The sequence below is a fragment of the Maniola hyperantus genome, chromosome 4, assembly GCF_902806685.2.
Source record: "Maniola hyperantus chromosome 4, iAphHyp1.2, whole genome shotgun sequence".
Taxonomy (NCBI): Eukaryota; Metazoa; Arthropoda; class Insecta; order Lepidoptera; family Nymphalidae; genus Maniola; species Maniola hyperantus.
In genome coordinates, this window is record NC_048539.1 from 11228335 (window position 1) to 11250619 (window position 22285).

At 38.0% G+C, this 22285-nt stretch overlaps 1 protein-coding gene across 1 annotated transcript in view; it reads left to right on the top strand.

Moving 5' to 3' along the window:
- Window positions 1-22285, top strand: part of LOC117996903 (beta-1,4-glucuronyltransferase 1) — an 80777-nt gene that overhangs the window by 34706 nt on the left and 23786 nt on the right. Inside the window, exon 2 of the mRNA XM_034985046.2 lies at window positions 644-1434. Coding sequence (XP_034840937.1) covers window positions 824-1434 — 611 coding nt within the window. The 5' untranslated portion in view covers window positions 644-823. The remainder of the gene's footprint in view (window positions 1-643; window positions 1435-22285) is intronic.

Genomic DNA, 22285 nt, shown 5'->3' on the forward strand with positions numbered 1-22285 from the left:
GATAGTAAACAGTTTCCTTTGCTGTCTGATCACTTATTATGAAATGATTTAGCACTGATAAGCGTTATCAGAACAAGAAATGCTAATTAAATATCAAGAAAAGTACCTACATTTTTGTGCAATTTCCATACATTAAGCAAACTTGATTCATACGATCTTATGGGAATCAAATACTAATTAAATCAACTGATTATGTCTTCAACAACGTATTCAGTATAGAATAAAACTTTAAGTGCAGGAATCACTTTTATATCCGACTCACCGACCATTAATAACATCATTATAAGTTTTCATACGATTAATGCAAATGCATTTATTTACCTATATCAATGGGTAAATAAATGAAAGAACGTTAATTCTTAAATTGTGCCACACATTACATCTTATAACTAAAAGTTGTTATTCCGACGCTTCCTCCACTTGAGCTCTAAGCCAAAAAGTCTCAAGCAGAACAAGCGCCGGAACAAACTGTCATGTGTGGCACAACCCAAATCCCAGCTCAGCATTATGCTGTATACCTTGAACCTGCCCAACACTGATGTAATTAAATAATGCGTTCTCCAAAGTTAAAGTCGCATTATTTAAGAGTTAAATCTTGATTGCAGGAATAAAAAGTACTTAAACTATTTTTCTTTTATTGCAGGAGCGAGAAGAGTACGTGGCGCTGGCTTCGAGCCAACCTCCACACGCCTGCTGATGACACAATAAATTGTGATGCTGACACGCACAGGGCCCTACAGAAAACTGCGTCCTAGAGGACGACGAAGGACGTTGTAGTTAACGAATTATTTTTCTAATAACAAGTGCCTAAATCGCTATTATAATGTTGAACAACCGTCGCAACTTTGTGTTTAGAGTGAGTATCGTGATCAACATCGCCGTACTATTGTACGCCGCGATGCATCTGTCCAGCAGCAGTACACCGGGTGTCGAATGGGTACCAGTGACTGTAGATGGATCCGAGAGAAGTGCTGAGTTTCGTTATTTAAATAGAGACGACATGCGTAATTATACAGATACGAGACCGCCAGATTCTAGCGTCCGGATATTGGAAGAGTCTACCTCACAAAAGACCCCGTCCACAATGCCAACCACAAATAAAACTACTTCGAGCACCGCATCGTTGCTCGAAGCGGCGAAGGATTTAGAAAAGAAGTTAACTGGTGTAATGGCTGATGCTGAAACATCAAATGTGACAGTGCTCGAGATAGATGACGAGGACGCCTTAAACCCAGCCGCTCTTGCGTACCTTCGGACGTTATTACAGTGCAACGACAAGGACATGTCGGCGCAAACTATACAACGTGGTGAATATTGGGTGCTAAAAAATTTTGTCCGCGCCGACCACGGTTTTATACAGTGTCACGAATCTATAACTTATACAACTCACGCTGGCTTCGAGTTTCTTGACAACGTCCAGCCTCTTGTTGAAAGGTAAGGGTCTCATTTAAATTTTTAATATTATTCATAAATTTTAAGTTCTCACTCGCCATTTTAACTTTATGTGTAAAGTCATGTCAAAATCATACTTTTGACGTGACAGTTGACACAAAAGTAAAATGGCGACTGAATTCTCATTTTGTACGGACTATACCTACTAGCAGATACCCAGCGTGTGTTACTACGCTGAAAACACTAAAACGATCGTGGCATTATTGTATTTCTAATGAAACCGGTTTAAGGAACTTTAGTTGGATAGTTTCAAAGTCTATAACGGACACAGGTACAAACATTTTGGTTTTATATATGAAGATTAATTAATTACATAATTTAATTATGTATTTCACTAATGAAAGTAGGTATTGCTTTCAAAGAATCAGTTTTATTGAGGTGCATAAACTTTCGAGGCTACCAAAAATAAATAAGCATTATTGCTCTAAACATTTACTGTTCTGTTCTTTATTTGGTAACTTGTTTACCTTGATAGTAGCAGTCTTTCGCTGCATAACGACAATGCATGAATCAACCCATAGTTCCGTATCGACGGAAGTTTTTTTATTGATCTTCTATATCACTAGCTTATTCCCGCGATTTATTTCGCGTTACTTAAAGGTCTCGATGGAATATCTCAAAATCCTTTCTTACATCTAAAGTAGGTACTCAAGAATGCATAGTTTCGTTTGTGATTGGTTGGTAATGGTGACTCAAAATGGTGAACGCCCACTGAGTTTTTGTCTTTGTCATTTGTATGGGATTACGTAACAGAACCTAATACTAACATCTCTCCTCGTGGATAGAGACTAGAGTAGGTATAGTACTGTATCAACTATAAATACGAAGTTCACAGACCGATAGTAGGTAGGTGTCGAACCTTTATGAGACGCCCTTTTATCGCAGCCAGGGTGCTTTACTAAATGGGCCATGCGTTCGTCCGTTTCCCGTTGTTTCGGAATTCATGATAATAAGTAGGTAGGTATGCATGGGTATTTTTACTACATTGTTGGGAATTTCGTTCTGTGGTCTACGTACCTACCTATAATAATAGGTATAAGTTTGTATAAATTATCTTTTATTCCATTACAAGTACAAACTCATTAAAAGCCCCCTTGACTGCAATCTTACCTGGTGGTAAAATTTAATGACATGCAGTCTAAGATGGAAGGGGTGGGTATGTCAATTTTATTAAACCCATACTTACCAGTTTCTACTTTCTACACGGCAACGTACCCATATTATAAATGCGAAAATTTGCTTGTTGGTTTGTCCTTTAATCAAGCAACGGGTATAATTTTCTGTATGGTATAGTAAAAGTCCTCAAAAGTGGCATAGGCTATACTTTTCATCCCGGAAAATCAAAGAGTTCCCACGGGATTTTTGAAAACCTAAATCCACGCGGACGAAGTCGCGGGCATCAGCTAGTTTTCAATACACTTAAAATCAAAGAAATTTTAAGTACAAATTCAAGATTACTTTCTAAATCCATGCTTAAAATGCGTTGCTTTGCATCCGTGTGCGATCACCTATGTCAACATTTTCGAGGGTGATAACTGAAAATAAATGAGATTTTCAATTGTCTAACAGAGTCGCAAGGTGTGATAGCCTAGTGGTTAGGACGCGCGGGGGTTCGATACCGGGCACGCACATCTAACTTTACGGAGTTATGTGTGTTTTAAGTAAATAAATATTGCTTGCACTTGCTTTAACGGCGAAGGAAAACATCGTGAGGAAACCTGCATGCTTGAGAGTTCTCCATAATGTTCTCAAAGGTGTGTGAACTGTGAAGTCTACCATTCCGCACATGGCCAGCGCGATAGACTATTATAGCCAAACCCTTCTCACTCTGAGAGGAGACCCGTGCTCTGCAGTGAGCCAGCGATGGATTGATCATAATGATGATGAACAGAGTGGCAATGTTTACAAATTAATACTTTCTTGCTTCACCTTGGCGAACCGCTTCTAATTCTCACACATCAACTATTAACGTTTTCACTTCCACGTTCGGTTTAAGCGCGCTCGAGACAATTTTTTGAATTAAATCTATTCGTAACTACTATATTTTCTTCACACGGTCTCGAACCGGTTTCCATAGCTCCATTCAACGTGTTCTGAGTTCACGTCTGAGTTGGCATCAACGTAAATTCCAAGTTATGCAGAATGCAAAACTCGTTATTTACACACTTTTATATCACGAATGTGTATGCGTAACTACATAATATGCCTACCTGAGCCTGATGGCAGTTAAACTCTGTGGAAGCCCACTTAAATGTTTAGGGTCATACTAGAATCGTTAGCTATTGAGAAGAATACTGAGGACTGCTTAATTTAACTATCAATCAGCCTGTTTGTGTCCACTGCTGGACATAGGCCTTCCCAAGAGCACGCCACCACACACGATCCTCCGCCTTTCTCATCCACCCACTTCCCGCTATAGTCGGAAATAGCAGGGCGACCGGGAACTGGGGGCCTTTGCGTGTTGGTGTTGTTCATTGGGAGTATTGCCCATACTGACCACGCTGGGCAGGCGGGTTGGTCAGCGCAGGGAGTAGACTTTAATTTAACTATACTGCTATGAATATAGAGACGTATATTGAGGTTTTATATATAGGTATATATTACAAAGAAATTACCTTATAAGATACTTATTAGCTTTTGCTCGCGACTTCTTCCGTTGTACATTGTAATTTAAAACATAATATGTTACTTCTGGATAAAGTACGTTGTAATGGTAAAAGAATTATTAAAATCAGTTCAGTAGTTTTAGAGTTTATCGATTATAAACTCACAAATCTTTCCTCTTTATAATATTAGTAAATATTGATACTAGTCGGGCTAACGTCGACAAAACACGTGAGTAAAGCCGGTGTGTGATATATGTATAATGGAAATCACTTACGATAGTTTAAATGCTAAAATATAGATAGGATTAATTGTTGAAGGGCAGAGGAAGTCGTACCTACGTCTGGTTTCCAGAATTGGTTAGAGATAATTTAACATACGCACGTATCTACTAGGTACGTAGTGTTAGTGTATCATTTCAATCTGCATCATTCACATAGTTTGGTTAGTAAAATATCATTCAAGCGCAAATCGGTAAAATGTAAGCAAAAAAACCGGCCAAGTGCGAGTCAGACTCGCGCACTGAGGGTTCCGTATTACAATCGTATTTTATCGGCATTTTGCACGATAAATCAGAAACTTTATGCGTATAAATAAATAAAAATCTGTTTTAGAATGTAAAAGTAAAGCCCTTTCATAATATGATACCTTACTTGGTATATTAATCTTACTTTGAAAGTTGAAAATAGCAATTTTGTTCATGAACACATTTTAATTTTTTTCTTGTGATGTAACCACAAATTCAAGGTTTTTAGATTTTTCCCCTAATGTCTGCTATAAGACCTACCTACCTGGCAAATTTCATGATTCTAGGTCAACGGGAACTACCCTGTAGGTTTCTTGACAGACCGACAGACAGACAGACAACAAAGTGATCCCATAAGGGTTCCGTTTTTCCTTTTGAGGTACGGAACCCTAAAAATAAAGAACGTGAAGTTTAAACTAAGAAAAAATACCATGCTATTTTAGTCACTGCCAAGTTTACAAGTAACATTTTCTTGCCTGGTCGTAAATCTAGATCAGGGATGGCTAACCAATGGCTCGCGTCTCAATGATGGTGCGCGAGAAATACCTACTTATTGACATGCCACTAATTAAGGAATTTAAAGAAAATGGGAAGGAGGAAAAAGGATTTTTATTTTACTTAATAATAATTGATAGAGAAATTCATAAGAAAATGCTCCTTATGCATATTGTATATATTTAAGGCATTTTTTTTGACCAGCTAAGCTCACGCTTACGTCCCATAAAATATTTTGTCGACGAAATTAGCACGTTAGGTGGGGTTAGGTGTAAAAGAGTTCGCCATCCCTGATCCAGATAATACCTGTAGTATTAACTAGTCACACGGCGGTAGCATAAAGCAAGCATAAACGTAACACGTAACCTGAGACCAGTTACCCAGCATAATGATTGCAGAGCATTGCATATGTTTAATACGGCTATAAAAACGAGAATAAGTGCATATTATAGAGCAGCTGAGTAAATACCTACACACTGTTTAAGTGTCTGTAGGGGAGGGATCGAACAACTCTTTGAATACCTATATGTAGTTATTCAAGCGGTGTGAAATCATCAGATTTAGATTATGAGTTATAAAGTAGAAAAAAGTTAGACGTACCTATAATATTATGAAGAAACCGGCCAAGTGCGAGTCAGGCTCGCACAACGAGGGTTCCGTACTACAGTCGTAATTTTTCGACATTTTGCACGATAATTCAAAAACTATGATGCATAATAAAAATAAATAAAAATGTGTTTTAGAATAGACAGGTGAAGGAAGCTCTTTATTACAAGCCATTATACAAGCTATCTAGCTGAGTAATAAACAGAAATGAGTTAGGTACCTACGTTCACTCAGCCACACCACACTTCAAACGTAACTCTAGTGTTATATTGCACTTGCAATAATGAACATGCTTTACTCATTAACCGTATTTCACTCTAACATAGAGCGCACGCTAAAAAAACAACGAACATTTTCCATCAAGTTTTGAAGTAATAAACTCAAGACAAAAGCGCTTCCCGAGAGCCCTTTACTTAGTCGTAGCCTTCAACGCAGTCTATTCGTAGGCTTTATTACTTTAAACTTAGTGCCTAAAATCCACTAAGGTCAACGCGTTGTCGATCGTCGAAACAACATTCCATTCTTTTTAATTCAGCTTTTAATGGCTTTTACCTGCTATCTTTCAATGAATATTGTCATATTCATGTAAAGATTTTAATGTAAAGTTGTGAAAGTATTCTCTTTTTAGGCAATGAATTACTGCGAAATCTTAGTATTCTGCTGCATAAGACCACCATTGTGGAAAGTCCTAATTTTGAATCTGCCAATTTATTTTCGAATTTTTTACAACCAAACCGAATTAGCACCATTATGACATATACCAAAACTTTCAGGTAGAATACCATAAGGATTTTGCATTGATAGGTACCTATCTCGAAAAATGTAGTTTCATTCCCAAGAAATCATCATTGTGAAAGTCTGTAATTTTGTCTAAGGCATAGATTACAGAGCAAATGACTCCTCTGTTTTCTCGCCGACTTTTCCTTTCGTTAGGTGCCATGTTATATTTCTTTCTGGAAAATGTTTATTGTATCGATATTTCAAGAAACAGATAGATTTTTTTGTAAATAGCTACCTTTTTTTCTCATCACTTTATTAGATGATGTCCGCGTGGATTTAGGCTTTTTAAATTCCCGTGGGAACTCGTGAATTTTCCAGGATTAAAGGAGCTTATGTACGTCCCCGGGTGTAAGCTCTGTACCAAATTTCATCAAAATCGGTTGAACGGTTGTGCCGTAAAAAGCAAGCAGACAGATTTTCGCATAATATTAGTATGGATTTTTTTCTCTATCGATTAGTAGAATACACGCTAATGATAATAATGTCTCAATAAATAAAATCAAGCAGAAATCTCGTTTATTATTGCTCATATGAGTAAGTAGTACCTACGCAAGAAATAGCTGTTCCACTTACACATAGAATCACTGCAGAAATATTGGATTGACCCCTATGAAAGTACCGGGATGTCCTAGAAATCAAAATACATCAATAGCCCGAGATACGAATGCCGGGTGTCCGACTTAAATCGCGTTGAAGTAAAATTATGTTCTGCCCGTCACGGATTGACCTGATCCGGCATTTTACGATAGATGTCCGTCAAATGATACTCGTAAACTATCCGTTCTCATTAGATACCAAAAACTAGCGACCCGCCCCGGCTTCGTACGGGTAGCTTATTAGGTACTATTTTCGTAGGATCTTTTTTTTTTTTTGAAAATTAAATATAGGTAATCTATGTCACTCAGGAATAATGTAGCTTCCTACTGGAGAAAGAATGTTTAAAATCGGTTTAGTAGTTCCAGAGATTACTTCCTACAAACAAGCTTACAAACTTTACCTCTTTATAGTATTAGTATAGAAGGAACTAGCAGTTGAGGCAGAGCAACTTCGACCCGTTGATTTTTCTCACGAGACAATCTTCTAACCAGCATTTCACAACCTCAGGTTTGGATTTTTGTAAAATATTTCATAGTGGATGGCTACACTCTATGAAGAATCTACCTGTTTGATTTCAAATGAGTACTTTGGCCGTATAGTTAGTTTGGAGTTCCTGAGATTTAGTGAGTGAGCTATAGCGAGTTTTCTTTAGGCAAAAACTTACATTCGATTTGTAAGTTGAACACGGTAAACTATAACTTTCATCTTCGTCATTTGGCCTTGCGAATGTGGTAATAGACGGCAGGGGCGTGCAGGTCATAGAGGCATAAATGCACTGCTTACCCCAGTTGTAATAGCTCAATGCATATTTTTCATTTTGACCTGCCAATAAACAGGTTCCTAGCTAACTAGTGCCTACCCTGGCTTCAAACCGGTGCACGCCACTGATAGTAGGTAACCTTACCTAGTCCTTGTCGTAATAGTGTGACAAGCTTGATCCTGATGAACCTGGATGATACACATTATATGGTGATGATGACCTATAAGATGATTACATCTACTAGCTAAGATCCATACTTCTGATTATTTCTGCGACAAAAAAGACGCTATTGCTCCATAGTTTCATTGCTACGACGAGGCTACGACAGACAGACAGCTCAATGTATTAACATGACGATAGATTTGGAAATGTGCCAATGCGGAATAGAAATATAAACTGTCAAGATACAAAATGCTGTCCACCGTAACGACATCGTGGCCAACTCTTGCCTGAGTCATCAGCCATCTGCTGTCTGCTATCTGAAGCATTTCTGGAAGCCTTTTAGTGTGCCATAATCGTACAACATAGCTCAACATACAGAGATAGCTCAACGGATTGCGAAGCTGAAGTGGCAATGAGCAGGGCACATAATTCGTAAACCGATAGGCGTTGGAGTCTCAAGGTGCTGGAATGGCGACCTCGCACCGGAGTTGGAAGACCCCCCACTAGGTGGACGGAAGACATTAGACGAGTCGCAGAGAGCCGCTGGATTTAGGCGGCGCAAGACCGTGGCGTGTGGAATTCCCTACAAGAGACCTATATCCAGCAGTGGACGTCTGTCGGTTGATGATGATGATGATGATGATGAATCGTACAAAGAAACTAAGTTTTATAATTTTATTAAAGTGATTTACCTACACTCGAAGGAAAATTCCGAATGTGCAGTCGCTTACATGGTTTAAAAATACATATACTTATCGAAGATTTCGATACGGCTGCGATAGCCACAAGAATGCAGGTTCAAACTTCAATGCCTGCTGGTTCCGCAATTTTTGATATGTACCTATTAAAAATTTATTTAGAAATCCAGTCTATTTGCCCCCCTATTATAACAATTTATATTTAGATATTCTATAACATTTATAAGTACGCAACACGTCAAGATAGCAATCGGGGAGGGAACGCCCCGCACACCCGCACAGCCCCCGCGCTTACCCGGAGCGGGCTAACGTGGGTGACGTGCGAGTGTGCAGGGCGACCCCCCCCCCCCCCCGCCTCATACCTACCTCGATTACCATCTTGTTGCTATAATATCATTGTCATTGTGTTTATAGTTTTCCTAGGGGCTACCTAAACTCCTAAAATACATATTATGTGACTATTTTATTCTCGGAAAATGTCATCATTATTATCATTTGATGATAAACTTACCCAACTTGATTGATAGATAATTAATGTTTAATTGTAAAATGTTTCCTATTAGGTATTATCAGCTTCCTGAGCGATAAGGCAGCTGTTGACAGAGCCATTCTCCGTATAGTCACAATGATTTTAACTTGTTCTGTAAGTCCTTGTGTTACATCCTCCTGTACCAGTTTGAGGCATGGTGTCAGAAAGTAGAACAATACGTCTCGTTCAGAAATAAATTTAATTCTTAATGTAGCCTGTATACGTTACCTAGAGTGTGTCTTATGAAACCTGATAGTGGTTTTTACAAACCTGCAACACTACGGAAAATGGCACGTGTTGTTTTTAGGGTTCCGTACCTCAAAAGGAAAAACGAAACTCTTTGTTGTCTGTCTGTCTGTCTGTTTGTCCGTCTGTCTGTCAAGAAACCTACAGGGTACTTCCCGTTGACCTAGAGTCATGAAAATTGGCAGGTAGGTGGGTCTAATAGCTGGCTTTAAGGAAAAAATCTGAAAATTGTGAATTTGTGGTCACATCACACAAAAAAAATTAATTTGTGGTCATAAACTAATAATTAGTATTTTCAATTTTCTAAGTAAGATAACTATATCAAGTGGGGTATTATATGAAAGGGCTTCACCTGTGGATTCTAAAACAGATTTTTATTTATTTTTATGAATCATAAGTTTTTGATTTATCGTGCAAAATGTCGAAAAAATAATATGACTGCAGTACGGAACCCTCGTTGCGCGAGCCTGACTCGCACTTGGCCTGTTTTTGTAATAATTCAACTAGATGATGCCCGCGACTTCGTACGCGTGGATTTAAGGTTTTAAAAATCCAGTGGGAACTCTTTGATTTTCCGGGATGAAAAGCGGCCTATGCCCTCCTTCCCCTGGATGCAAGCTATCTTTATACCAAATTGCATCACAATCGGTTGAATGGATAGACCGTGAAAGGCTAGCAGACAGCCAGACACACTTTCGCATTTATAATATTAGTATGGATATTTTATACTTAGCTTTTACTAGACAGACTCTATCGATTGATCTGGTACGACTTTTGACGACCGAGAAATGTAGAGTGCGTTCATAAAAAATGAGGCCAAGTTCAATAATAGCCGACGTTAACCGTTCCAAAACGTTTTTGTAAGTAAGTAGGTAGGTACTTACTTTTCCTTTTTTCTTCCGTTACTTACTGATTGGATTGGATTTAAAGTAATTTTGAGTTTCAGTGGCGCCGATTCTCTTGACAATGTCTAAACTAAATTTAGAGTAGGTATATGCGTCTTTTTCTTTTTAGTATTGCTAAAAGAGGACGGAACATGAATTTCACATTTAAAGACTTTTAATGCACGCTACAAAAAACAATAGGCTCGCGACTGGCAGCTAAAGTTACGAAGTTTGACAGCTCTAAATTAAATTTAAAACTGTCAAACTGTGTCAAACTTTCCTCTACGTATTACATTAGTAAGAAGACGATGCGAATACTTTAAAATTTAGGTGTGCTCAGAATCAGTACCAGTATACACATTAAGTATTTTATAGTCCATAAGTCCCATTTTACACCAAAATAGATTGCAAATATAGCGAATCTGCCAGAAACACTCGTGTGTATATTTTTATTATTTGTTGTAGTAGCAATAGATTCTCTGACATATTCTATGAAAAGTTCAACTCCCTACCTATTACGGTTCATGAGATACAGCCCGCTGACAGATAGACAGACGAACGGGCAAACGGACGGCTTACTAATATGGTTCCGTTGGCACCCTTCGGGTATGGAACCCTAAAAAAGGTAATTATAATATCACTAATCATACCATTATAATATCATTAAGGCTCCCCCACACAACCGCGTTATTATCGTTCGATAATATCGCATGCGTTATTGCGATATCTGTTTTCGGCGGCGGCGTTATTATCGCAGCAGTGTGTAACTACATGACCATCCTAATACAAAACGTACTAAAAACAGATATCGCAATAACGCATGCGATATTATCGACCGATAATAACGCAGCTGTGTGGGGGAGCCTTTAATCGTATGTTATCCATTCTTCAATATGAATTATGAATTCATGTTTACCTGTGTGACGCAACACTTACGTTTACAGTTTATTGCAGTTGACAGCACTAAACATTCTGAGCACGTTAACAATTACGACCTCGGAAAAAGGTCACAATAATTTAATAGACCTTTTAAATGGTACGGATTTTTCTGTCAACTTGTCTAATAGAGAGAGAGCCAGCGCGTGCCAGACCTTCGTTATTTTATAAAAGCTGAAAGTTTCTCTGTGTATTGTCCCTAACACTGTGAGGAACATTTGTTTGGTGGTTTTGGAGAATAACAGATAGAGATAAAAGGTGTAAAAAATCTTACGTCAAAGTGTAAAGTCTATTTTTTTATATTTTAGGTAGGTACATAATATTAAAGTACCTACCTACGGCTACATTATAACATAAATTGAACTCTATCTGCATAACAAATTGCTCATAACAATTGCTTCTGATAACGTAACCATATATGTGCTGTTACTAATTCATAAAATAGGTACTAAAGTTATACTATTTACCATACAATATTATTTTTATAGATGACGTTAAGCAGGTAAAGTACCTAGTTTCTAATAATTTGTAACGTTACACCTAAATTATTATAAGCCATTACTGTACACCTATAGGCTATACATTTTACGAGGTAGGTAAGTCATCAAAATATACTTTCTAAAACTTTCTTACTTAGCTATTTAATGAACACTTAGATTTTATATGTTTTGAACCAATAAACCCGCTATTTTGCTAGATACTGTTTGTGCCTAATTCCCCAAAATCTAAATATGTACTTAAATTGTACATGTTTTTGAATAAACAAAATGCTAAAACTTGCCATTTTGTAATCCGTTTCCTGTTATTGAAAGTAAAAGCACAAAATTTTATGTAAAAGGGCGAATTCGTTTGTTAGTTCTTAGGAACGAGTTTTCAAAAATTAGTTCCTCAATCGTCGCAGTTTTACGTTGGATGCGAATTGTATTGCTGAGAAGGCGGAAAAAGTACTAAAAAAATTTATTTTTATAAAATACCATGGAAACAGGGGTTTCATTCGTAATCAAATTACTGTTCGTACTCGTATGCTCGTAATGCTACGACGTGAGTACATACTCTCGACGATTTTAAGTTCATTCAAGCATTCAAATGTGTAGGCCCGACGTAAACTCAAAGCAACTACGAATGTATAGAATATGCAAAATTGAGCACAGCTCTATACGTAATAATTATTATACCTCTATGTTTATCAGCATGTTGATTTGATTACCTATATTATTAAAGTGCGTGGGGACTGGGGACCATGTAAGTGATGTAGGGACATGTACCCATCGTAATATACTCACGATAATTTTGTATACTTGCCATGTATAAAAAACTTTTCCTGAACATGACATCTTTATTGAGTAGGTAGGTAATTAAGCTTGTAGTTGGAGTAATGCTGATGTTTTGGATGTACTTCAAGATGTCAGTTGCATACCGGAAAATTGCGGTTTTGTAAAGAGGAAAAAGACTTTAATATGTCACGCCTCGAAGCCGATGTCCTTGTGAAGGAGACATCAATCAAATGGTATAAAAGTATATATTTCGAGGTTTTGTCTCTGTAAATCTTAGATTATTAATTCCGCACTAGTGCATGCAGTATATTCCGGACTAGGCATTCTGAACCAGTGCAAGTGGTAGATTCTTTTGAATATTCAAATAGCACAATCTTTGAATTTCTACCGTAATAGTTATTAATACAACATCAATCGATAATAAGTACAAAGAGTGAAATAAACTTTATCAAACCTTAAAGTGTGCGTGTTTCTGTTTATTAGCTTTTACTTTGTAATGAAACCACTGAATTTATTTTGATAATCAAGTACAGCTATACCATAAGTTTAAAAACTAACGACAACATACTGCTTAGCATTTGTTCTAGAGAATAGAGACCTGTGTTAGAGACAGAAGTGAGGCGCCTTTCTACCGCGAAAAATGTTCTTTCTTACAGCCAAATACAGAAAAGCCTCGTAATATTTAAAAACTGCAGTATGAATAAGTGTCTGATGTGACCTTTTATGATGTAAAAATATCGTTTCAGTATTCCTTGCAGACGAAGTCTCGGGAAACAGCTAGTAATAAAAAAGCTAAAATATTATAAACTAGATGATGCTTACGACTTCATCCGCGTGATAGGAACTCTTTGATTCTCCGGGATAAAAAGTAGCCTATGTCACTCCCCAGGTCTTTATCTATCTATGCATGGGTACAGTCAAAGACCTGGAGAGTACAAACCATCAAACGAACACACTTTCGCATTTATAATAAGGGTACTGCTGATTGAAAAATGTGGTCATTTGACATGTACCTATACAAAATAAACTAAGTAATTTACCTTCTCTGCATAAAACTGTACCAATGTTTTAGTAATAAGGTAGGTACGTAGCACGTACCGGGTACCCGTGGATAACGAATGACTATGACTAGGTAGTTATGTATCCAGGTACAAGCAACACAAACTGCAATGTTATAACTTAGTTGAATTGCAAATGTAAAAGTTGTTGGCCGTCGATGTCAACTCAGTTAACTTTATTATCTGGTGATTAATTTTGCTCAGTTTTATTCGTAGAGTTTTATGAAAGCTTTACTGTCATACACAGCGCCGTCTTAGGCCATGCCGGGGCCCTTGGGCACACAAGAATTTGGGACCCTGTTGGAAAGTAAAAAAAGTGAATGACAAAAACATTTTTCTGCTATGATCTTTTATTATAAGTTATCAAGTTATCTTACGTTTGGCAACCCTGAACTACATAATACTGCCTACCTGTTAAATCTGGCAATGCCACGTTTACTGTCAAACTCGGCAATGCCATTGGCTTGTCACAAGCTTGTCAATGCTCAGTGTTGCCAGAAAGTCGCTAACAAACCCACTTTGGGGCCCACTTGACGATGAAGGCCCTGGGCACGGGCCCCGTGTGCCCTAATCGTAAAGACGGTAGATAGGTACTAGTCATACATACTAATCGGTACTTACCCATATTATAAATGCGAAAGTGTGTTTGTTTGTTGGATTGTCTTTGTTTGAGGACGGACAGACGGATGGACATGGCGAAACTATAAGGGTTCCTTGTTTACTACGGAACCCTAAAAAGGTACATGAATATTATTAAGTTGGTACCTATCACACTTATAAGCAGTGATAGCCTAGTGGTTAGGACGTCCGCCTTCTAATCGGAGGTCGGGGGTTCGATCCCGGGCACGCACCTCTAACTCTTCAGAGTTAAGTGCGTTTTAATTAATTAAATATCACTTGCTTTAACGGTGAAGGAAAACATCGTGAGGAAACCTGCATGCCTGAGAGTTCTCCATAATGTTCTCAAAGGTGTGTGAAGTCTACCAATCCGCACATGGCCAGCGTGGTAGACTATGGCCAAAACCCTTCTCACTTTGAGAGGAGACCCGCGCTCTGTAGTGAGCCGGTGATGGGTTGATCATGATGATGATGATGACCTATCACTACGTGAGTACCGAACTAAGTAACTAAATAGGCACTTAGAGAATTGACGTTAATTACCTAAAGGCCTTATACCGTTACAGTAATTATAGATCGTTAAAGTAAATTATTGAAATAGTGTGTACATTTTGTTTATCGTAACTCCCGTTATAGCTGTGTCGCAGTGTAATAACACATCAGTTGGCAACGCCTTTGATTCATCGGGATTCGGGGGCTACTACAATGATAATCATGCTGCCGCTGCTACTCGCGTGCTGTTTATAACGGCTAATGATAAAGAAAGAATGTTTTTTTTTATTTGATCACCAATGATCCTTAAAACTAATTATATTAATCTATCCTTATAAGGAACCATATATCCATACTAATATTATAAATGCGAAAGTGTGTCTGTCTGTCTGTCTGCTAGCTTGTCACGGCCTATACCTTCAACCGATTTCAACGAAATTTGGTACAAAGATAGCTTGCATCCCGGGGATGAACATAGGCTCCCGGAAAATTAAAAGAGTTCCCACGGGATTTCTAAAAACCTAAATCTACGCGGACGAAGTCGCAGGCATCATCAAGTTTTAAATAAAGAGTCATGTGTGACCAAAAGAAGGTCTCCCAATCAGCATCATGCTTGCAGCAAGCTGCAAGGCACGGAGTAGACTACGAAACAAGTCAGTTCTGCGCGCTAACACACAGACACACACGCACTCACACATACACACACAAATGCATATGTTGTGAATCACCTACTATAGTCAGATTTTTAATTCCATGGAATTCTGACGTTTCTTAATGTTACCAGGGATAAAACAATTTCCACAAAGGAGAAAACTTTAAATATTGTACATAGGTAAATTTAAGTACATAAATCAATTGCCGCATGTATGTAAGATCATCACTTGAGAACAAATAAACCGATTTGGCTGATTTTTTGTTGTTTTCGTAAAGAACAAGGTTTTTGTGAAAGAACTTCTTAAAAATCTTGAATCATAATCTAAGCGTGTACTTTTAGGCACATCAAGATGATTAAAATTAAAAAGAACTAAAAATGAACTTAGAAATGTTCAACATATAAATCAAGATGACATCCTTAAATCAACCGATCACATTTTCCACTGTTAAAGATTGCACCCTATTTTAGTGCGAAGTTATGTGTTAGGGCTTTTTATATTGATAGGGATTTAATATAATTTGGGGTAAAATCGAACTTCAGGTGTTGGTCACACTGTTTTTCATACAAATAACTCCCCTGGTGTATAAAAATGACAACGTCAGAATTACACCGAATTAAAAATCAGAGTATAGGTATTTTTACTAGTTAATTGACATTGATTTCATATTATTATATTGTAAAGCTTGCTTAAATTATTTGGCAAACATAAGTACTGTTATAATTAATAACTATTTTTAAGTAATCTGTTAAACAAAATTGTAATCCTGTTTGGCCTTATTTTAAGTCTGATATTATGTAAAATTATATTATGTAACGCCGTTGATTACAAATAAATGAATAAAATAAAAAAATACACTGAATAAGTTTGTTGCACTGTATGATTGCCAAACTGTGACTGTGGTATGATTGACGTCCAACTCTAATTAGATTTAATTGATAAAGTAAAGGGCCAAATCACGTTGTGCCAGTCACCAGCACCCACTGATTACATCGCCCCACGCGTTTTTGTTCTAACTATTTATGTGTATTGTATGAGTTTATGCGTAGTGCGTTCAATTAAGTTATGTATAGTACGCGACAGGTCGAGTTGACAATCGGGGTGGGGACGCCCCGCGTTAACCCGGTGTGGGAAAGCGCGGGTGACGTGCGGCTGTGCGGGGTGTCCCCCCGCCTCGTACCCCGATTGCGATCCCGACCTGTCGCGTACTATAGATACGTTGAAGGTACGTGTGTAGTTTTTTTAACGTTTTACGTTAATCAAAGTTACACAGGCTCAAGGAGTTACGTACAAATTTTTAAGCCTAACTATGAAACTAGGGAAACCTGGAAAACCAGACACAGACATTTGTTTCTAGAACGTACCTATGTACAAGATTTCATTGAATTTAATATATTTAAATAAGAACCAAGGAATAATATTCAAATGTTTATCTCTAACTTGTCGGAGTAAAATAATGTGCGTTTTAAGCAATTAAATATCACTTGCTTTAACGGTGTAGGAAAACTTCATCAGGAAACCTGTATTCCCGAAAGTTCTCCATAATGTTAAAACCTAAACCCTTCTCATTATAAGAGGAGACCAGTGTTCAGTAATGGACCGGCGATGGGTTGATCATAGTATGATTATGACCTTAAAGGAGGTAGGTTTATACTTAGTAGGTACCTACATTCAAGATTGTGGTCAACAGTAGGCAACTTTGCAATTATACCATATTAATGATATTAGTCAACCATTGCAATCGTGACCACATGCCGTCATGGAATAATTAGTCTAATTAGAATCACATTATCATTGATTTATAATATATTACTTCGTATGGACAGGGCTCTGGTCTCTCTGGTTCCAGTACGATACCGCGTAGAAACCGAGTAGGGATTTAAATGCCATACCTACTCCCTCCAAGTTAGCCCACTTCCATCTAAGACTGCATCATAACAGCTTACCACCCTGGTGAGATCGCAGTGAAGGGCTAACTTGTATCGGCATAAAAAAACCTTTAAAAAAAATTTCTTTGCTCGTACAAGTCATGTGCGTGCGCACAACGGTCCCCTTTTAATGCTGCATTGCCGCCGCCGCCGCGCCGCGCCCGCCCGCCTCCGCTCCGGACAGCGGATTCACGCATGACTACACGCCGATATGAATCAGACTATATTTTGTAACATACAGCGATATAAATGTTGTACTAGATAGAGCCGTGTGGGGAATGATGGACGTGTGGCCTAGTTGTGACAACGCATATCAATCGATTGCTATTGTTAAGCAACGTTGACACAAGTTGGTAACTGGATGGGTGACTGACTTTAGAGCTCCAAATTTGACCTTTTCGTTTCCCCCGTGACTCGGAGAACACGTAAAGCTGGCGGTCCCGGTTATTATCACTAACATCTGACAATAACAGCTGTAGAAACCTAAGAACCTCGAAATCTCGTTCTCTTTGTGAGTTGTATGCGAAAGGATCTGAGAACCCAGTATCCACCGCATTATTATCCCAAAAGAACTCATGCCATTATGTGATTCAAAAAAAGATTCACGAGCAATGAGGAATACATTATGATGAATATAGGAAGGAGAAGATGGAGTGCTTCATATAGTAACTTGTAGGAGCATGTTGTTATAACACGAGTAGATATATCTACTCGTGTGTTAACAACATGCTCCGACAAACATCGGTGTCCGCACTTCTGTACCTAATCGTAATCCGCTTTACATGTAATCCGTTAGGTACCGTAGTACTAAAGCTACCCATGTGACCAAAAATTTTGACTAGAGTTATCGCGCAAGTTTCATTTTTACAGACGGACTGCGTCTAAAGCGGATTACGATTGAATATTGATAGGAGTACGGGCACAAGTGTTCGTTGGAACATGGTACTATGAAACGCCCCATCTAGTGGAACATTTTTATATCACTGGTAATTTTGCCTATATTGAAGAAACTGGTATACGTATAGTTTATCGACTAACAAATTCTCGTGACTTTTTCGCAATGCAGACATTTAAAACTTTGAACACGCAAACTATCGCGCTAATGTAGTAGGTACATACTACATACCTACCTATGTATCTATCTATCTAATTTGAGCTATTATTATAGTAGTAGATTATTGAAAATCTATATTATAAACAGCTGATAAACGACAAAATAATTATTCTAATTTAATCGAGCTCTTAATGTAGTTCTCGAGCTTTAATTCAATAGCAATGGCTTCCAATCTATACTAATAATTATAATAGAGGTAAACTTTATAAGTTTGTTTGTAGAGAGTAATCTCTGGAACTACTGAACCGATTTTTAAAAATTCTTTCATCAGTAGAAAGCTACATTATTTCTGACTTAGGCTATATCTTATCTTAAAAAATTGTAATAAGCTAGCATTGCGAAGCCGGGGCGAGTCGCTAGTAGCAAAATATACCTACCAGAGGACTATCAGGCTTAGAAATTTTCCTTGTAAGAAGGGGCGTAAACATTAGTATAGTACACATATAGAATCACTAGTAGGTACAAGATTATACAGTATACTTAGTTACAACAATAATGGTTAAAAACCGGCTTTCGACATGAGTTATTTGGCTGAGCAAGGAAAAGTGAAAATGCCCGCATCGTTGTATGGACTATTGACACAAATATAACAAACAGCGGTCAACATGAATCGTACACACTCTCCTTTTTGACTTTTCGTTTCACTTTACAGTAGGAATAATTATTATTTATGTGTTGTGTTTTAGGTAAAATCTTTAATTTTCCGGGATAAAAAGTAGCCATGTCCTTCCCCGGGATGCAAGCTATCTCTGTACCAAATTTCGTCAAAATCGGTTGAACCGTTGAGCGGTGAAAAGCTAGCAGACAGACAGACAGACACACTTTCGCATTTATAATATTAGTATGGATTGTTCTTTACTATCATAGACTAGGTCAGACACTTCTGGTGTCTTTATGGCTGCTCATGTTTAAATAATATAGACTTTGTAAAGAAAATAGTATACTTGAGAATTCACCTCTTGGACTGTAACAACATCACCTATTGGACCTAGTGTGGGATTCGCACAATACTCGCTTGTTAATGTTTGTTGGTTTGTCGGTCCTTCAATCACGTCGCAACGGTGCAACGGATTGACGTGATTTTTTTGCATGGATATCTATACTATTATATATTATAAAGAGGTAATGTCGTTAAGTTTGTTTGTAGGTTTTGTTGTAGGTAATCTTTGGAACTACTGAACCGATTTTAAAAATTCTTTCACCAGTAGAAAGCTACATTATTCCTGAGTGACATAGGCTACGGTATAGGTATACGGGATATTTAAAAACCTAAATCCACGCGGGCGAAGCCGCGGGGATCAGCTAGTATTAAGTATAATATAAAGACCTGAAGAGTGACATAGGCTACTTTTATCCCGGAAAATCAAAGAGTTCCCACGGGATTTTTAAAAAACGTAATTCCACGCGTGCGAAGTCGCGGGCATCAGCTAGCTAAGTATATACTTACTTTAACCTTTTTAATTGGGTATATTTGGGATAGAAGAACTCAAAGAAACAACTGATTTATCTTCTATTTTTATCTTGTACGGAGTTACTACGGAAGCAGTCTGATAAATAGATAATAGGTAGGTAACGTGGTCCAATTGGACGACTGACTTGTAACTTACCGTATTTCATAATCGGAGGCATCGTTGAAAGGCGAGTGATGTAACAATATAAATGCTAGTTCTGCAATCAATGCATCAACTGCTTACGCTGCACCTTCTTTATCATCTAATACAAACCAATCTGTTTCCATTTGCGAAAGCTACATTAAATAGGTTTGTTTTGAAACCCAACATCCATTAACAGACAAGGTTTACAAAGCACTTATTTATTACTAGCTAATTCCCGCGACATCGTCCGCGTGGACGATGAGACAAATTTCAAACCCCTTTTTTACCCCCTTAGCGGTTGAGTTTTCAAGTATCATTTTTTGGCGGATGCAGATCGTCCGCGTGGATTTAGGTTTTTAAAAATCCCATGGGAACTATTTCATTTTCCGTAATAAAAAGTGGCCTATGTTAGGTACTCTCCGTGTTTTTCAACTATCTTTGTGCCAAAACATCAAGTCGATTGGTTGCTTAGTTAAGGCGTGATGGAAGGAAAAACAAACAAACACATTTCGCATTTATAATCTTAGTATAGATTAGGATGATAAAATGAAATAATTAACAATGGCAAGATTTTTGAAATCGATTCTCGCATTCTGAAATTTCCTTTCACATCGATAAATGTGTATCGGTGAACCAATGATATTAGATTTCTTCTAATATCATTGCGGTGAACGATATTATTAGTACTTATCGGTAATCGTCTTCTTTCTACTTCTCCTTTAGAATGACATTTCAGGTTTGTAGAGCGTTGTCTCTGTCACTCATACCCATATGACGTTTTGTCGGTCTCAATGACTGAGACAGTGCTCTACAAATCTGCTATCTCCTTGGTCGATGTTCATCACTTTTGGCTGCGTACTGTAAGTTATTTGTTTACGTGAATTCATATTTCCGTGTAACAACGTCGTAATCCGATCGATTTTGATTCTGTAACACGTGTTCTAATAGGAGTACAAGCAAAACCTGTTTGGACCATGACGCCGCCACGTGCTGGAGGCTATTTGTCCACGTTCCAATTGTTACGTTCAATCAGTGTAATAGCGGTTGAGTGAGTTATAAACGCTTCCCTAACTATTGTTGCAGAAAAGGCTCGACGAGCAATAGTGCGGTAGAATTTTTTTTCGCTGGAAAATGATTAGGTACCTACTGAATGGATTACATCCAGTTTGTAGAGAATTGGATAATGTTTTATCTACTTAATTAAAAAAAGAGCATTCAAGATAATTATTATGAAAGCAAAGTTAGAAAAGATTATCACCTTCGAAAATATAGGTAGGATGGCAATCGGGGAAGAAACGCCCCGCACACCAGCATAGCCCCCGCTTTAACCCGGTGTGGGCGAGCGCGGGAGACGTGCGGGTGTGCGGGGCATCCCCCCGCCTCTCACCCTAATTAGCATATCAATCTGTCGCGAACTTAAAGAGTCCACGATATCGTCTAGGTTTTTAAAAATCACACGAGAACTCTGATTTTTTTGGGATAAAAGTTTATTTCTGCACTCTGCCTGCAATCTATAATCTGTACCAAATTTTGTCAAAATACATAGATCGGATGGGCCAGAAAGGTAACAGACAGCCAGACACACGTTCGGATTTATAATATTTGTATGTATTTGATGAGTAGTATGGATAATTGGTGCTGACGACGCATGCTCAACATATCTTGGCCCGAGCATAGAACCAACGTCTCAATACTTAATAAACTAAAAATAAAAATGAGGCTATCTAACATCTATCTGCGGTAAACCCTCGAGTACTTCGGTCACATCACAAGAAAGGACACCAGCAATATTGAAAAACTCATGGTCACTGGGAAGATCGAAGGAAAGAGACCCGCGGACGTAGCCCGAGACATTGGTCAGACACACCTATCTATGATGCAATCCACGCGGCAAGAAACAGAGGGAAATGGAAAAACATCGTAGCAAAGATTGGATCTAAGGGGAGCCACGATCCTCAAAATTGAGGGAGCGACGCAGGATGAAGATGGATAATTGGAAGATCGTGAAGTTTGTTTGGTTCCTTTCTGATGAAATTTCCGCACTAAGATTATCCATCCATTGTATTGTACCTGAATATAGCAGCTCTTTTATGCATTGATTTGTCAAAATTCGGTTAAGAATAACTTTGGTTAGGATACCATTTAAATGGCAGAGAATTAGGTCATGGTTGCCACGAGTAGTGTACCTACCTATGTAGGTACCTAATATATTATACGAGTTCATAGTGTGTAACATAAGATGTTGAACACACATAGATGCAACTACTCAATAAATCGA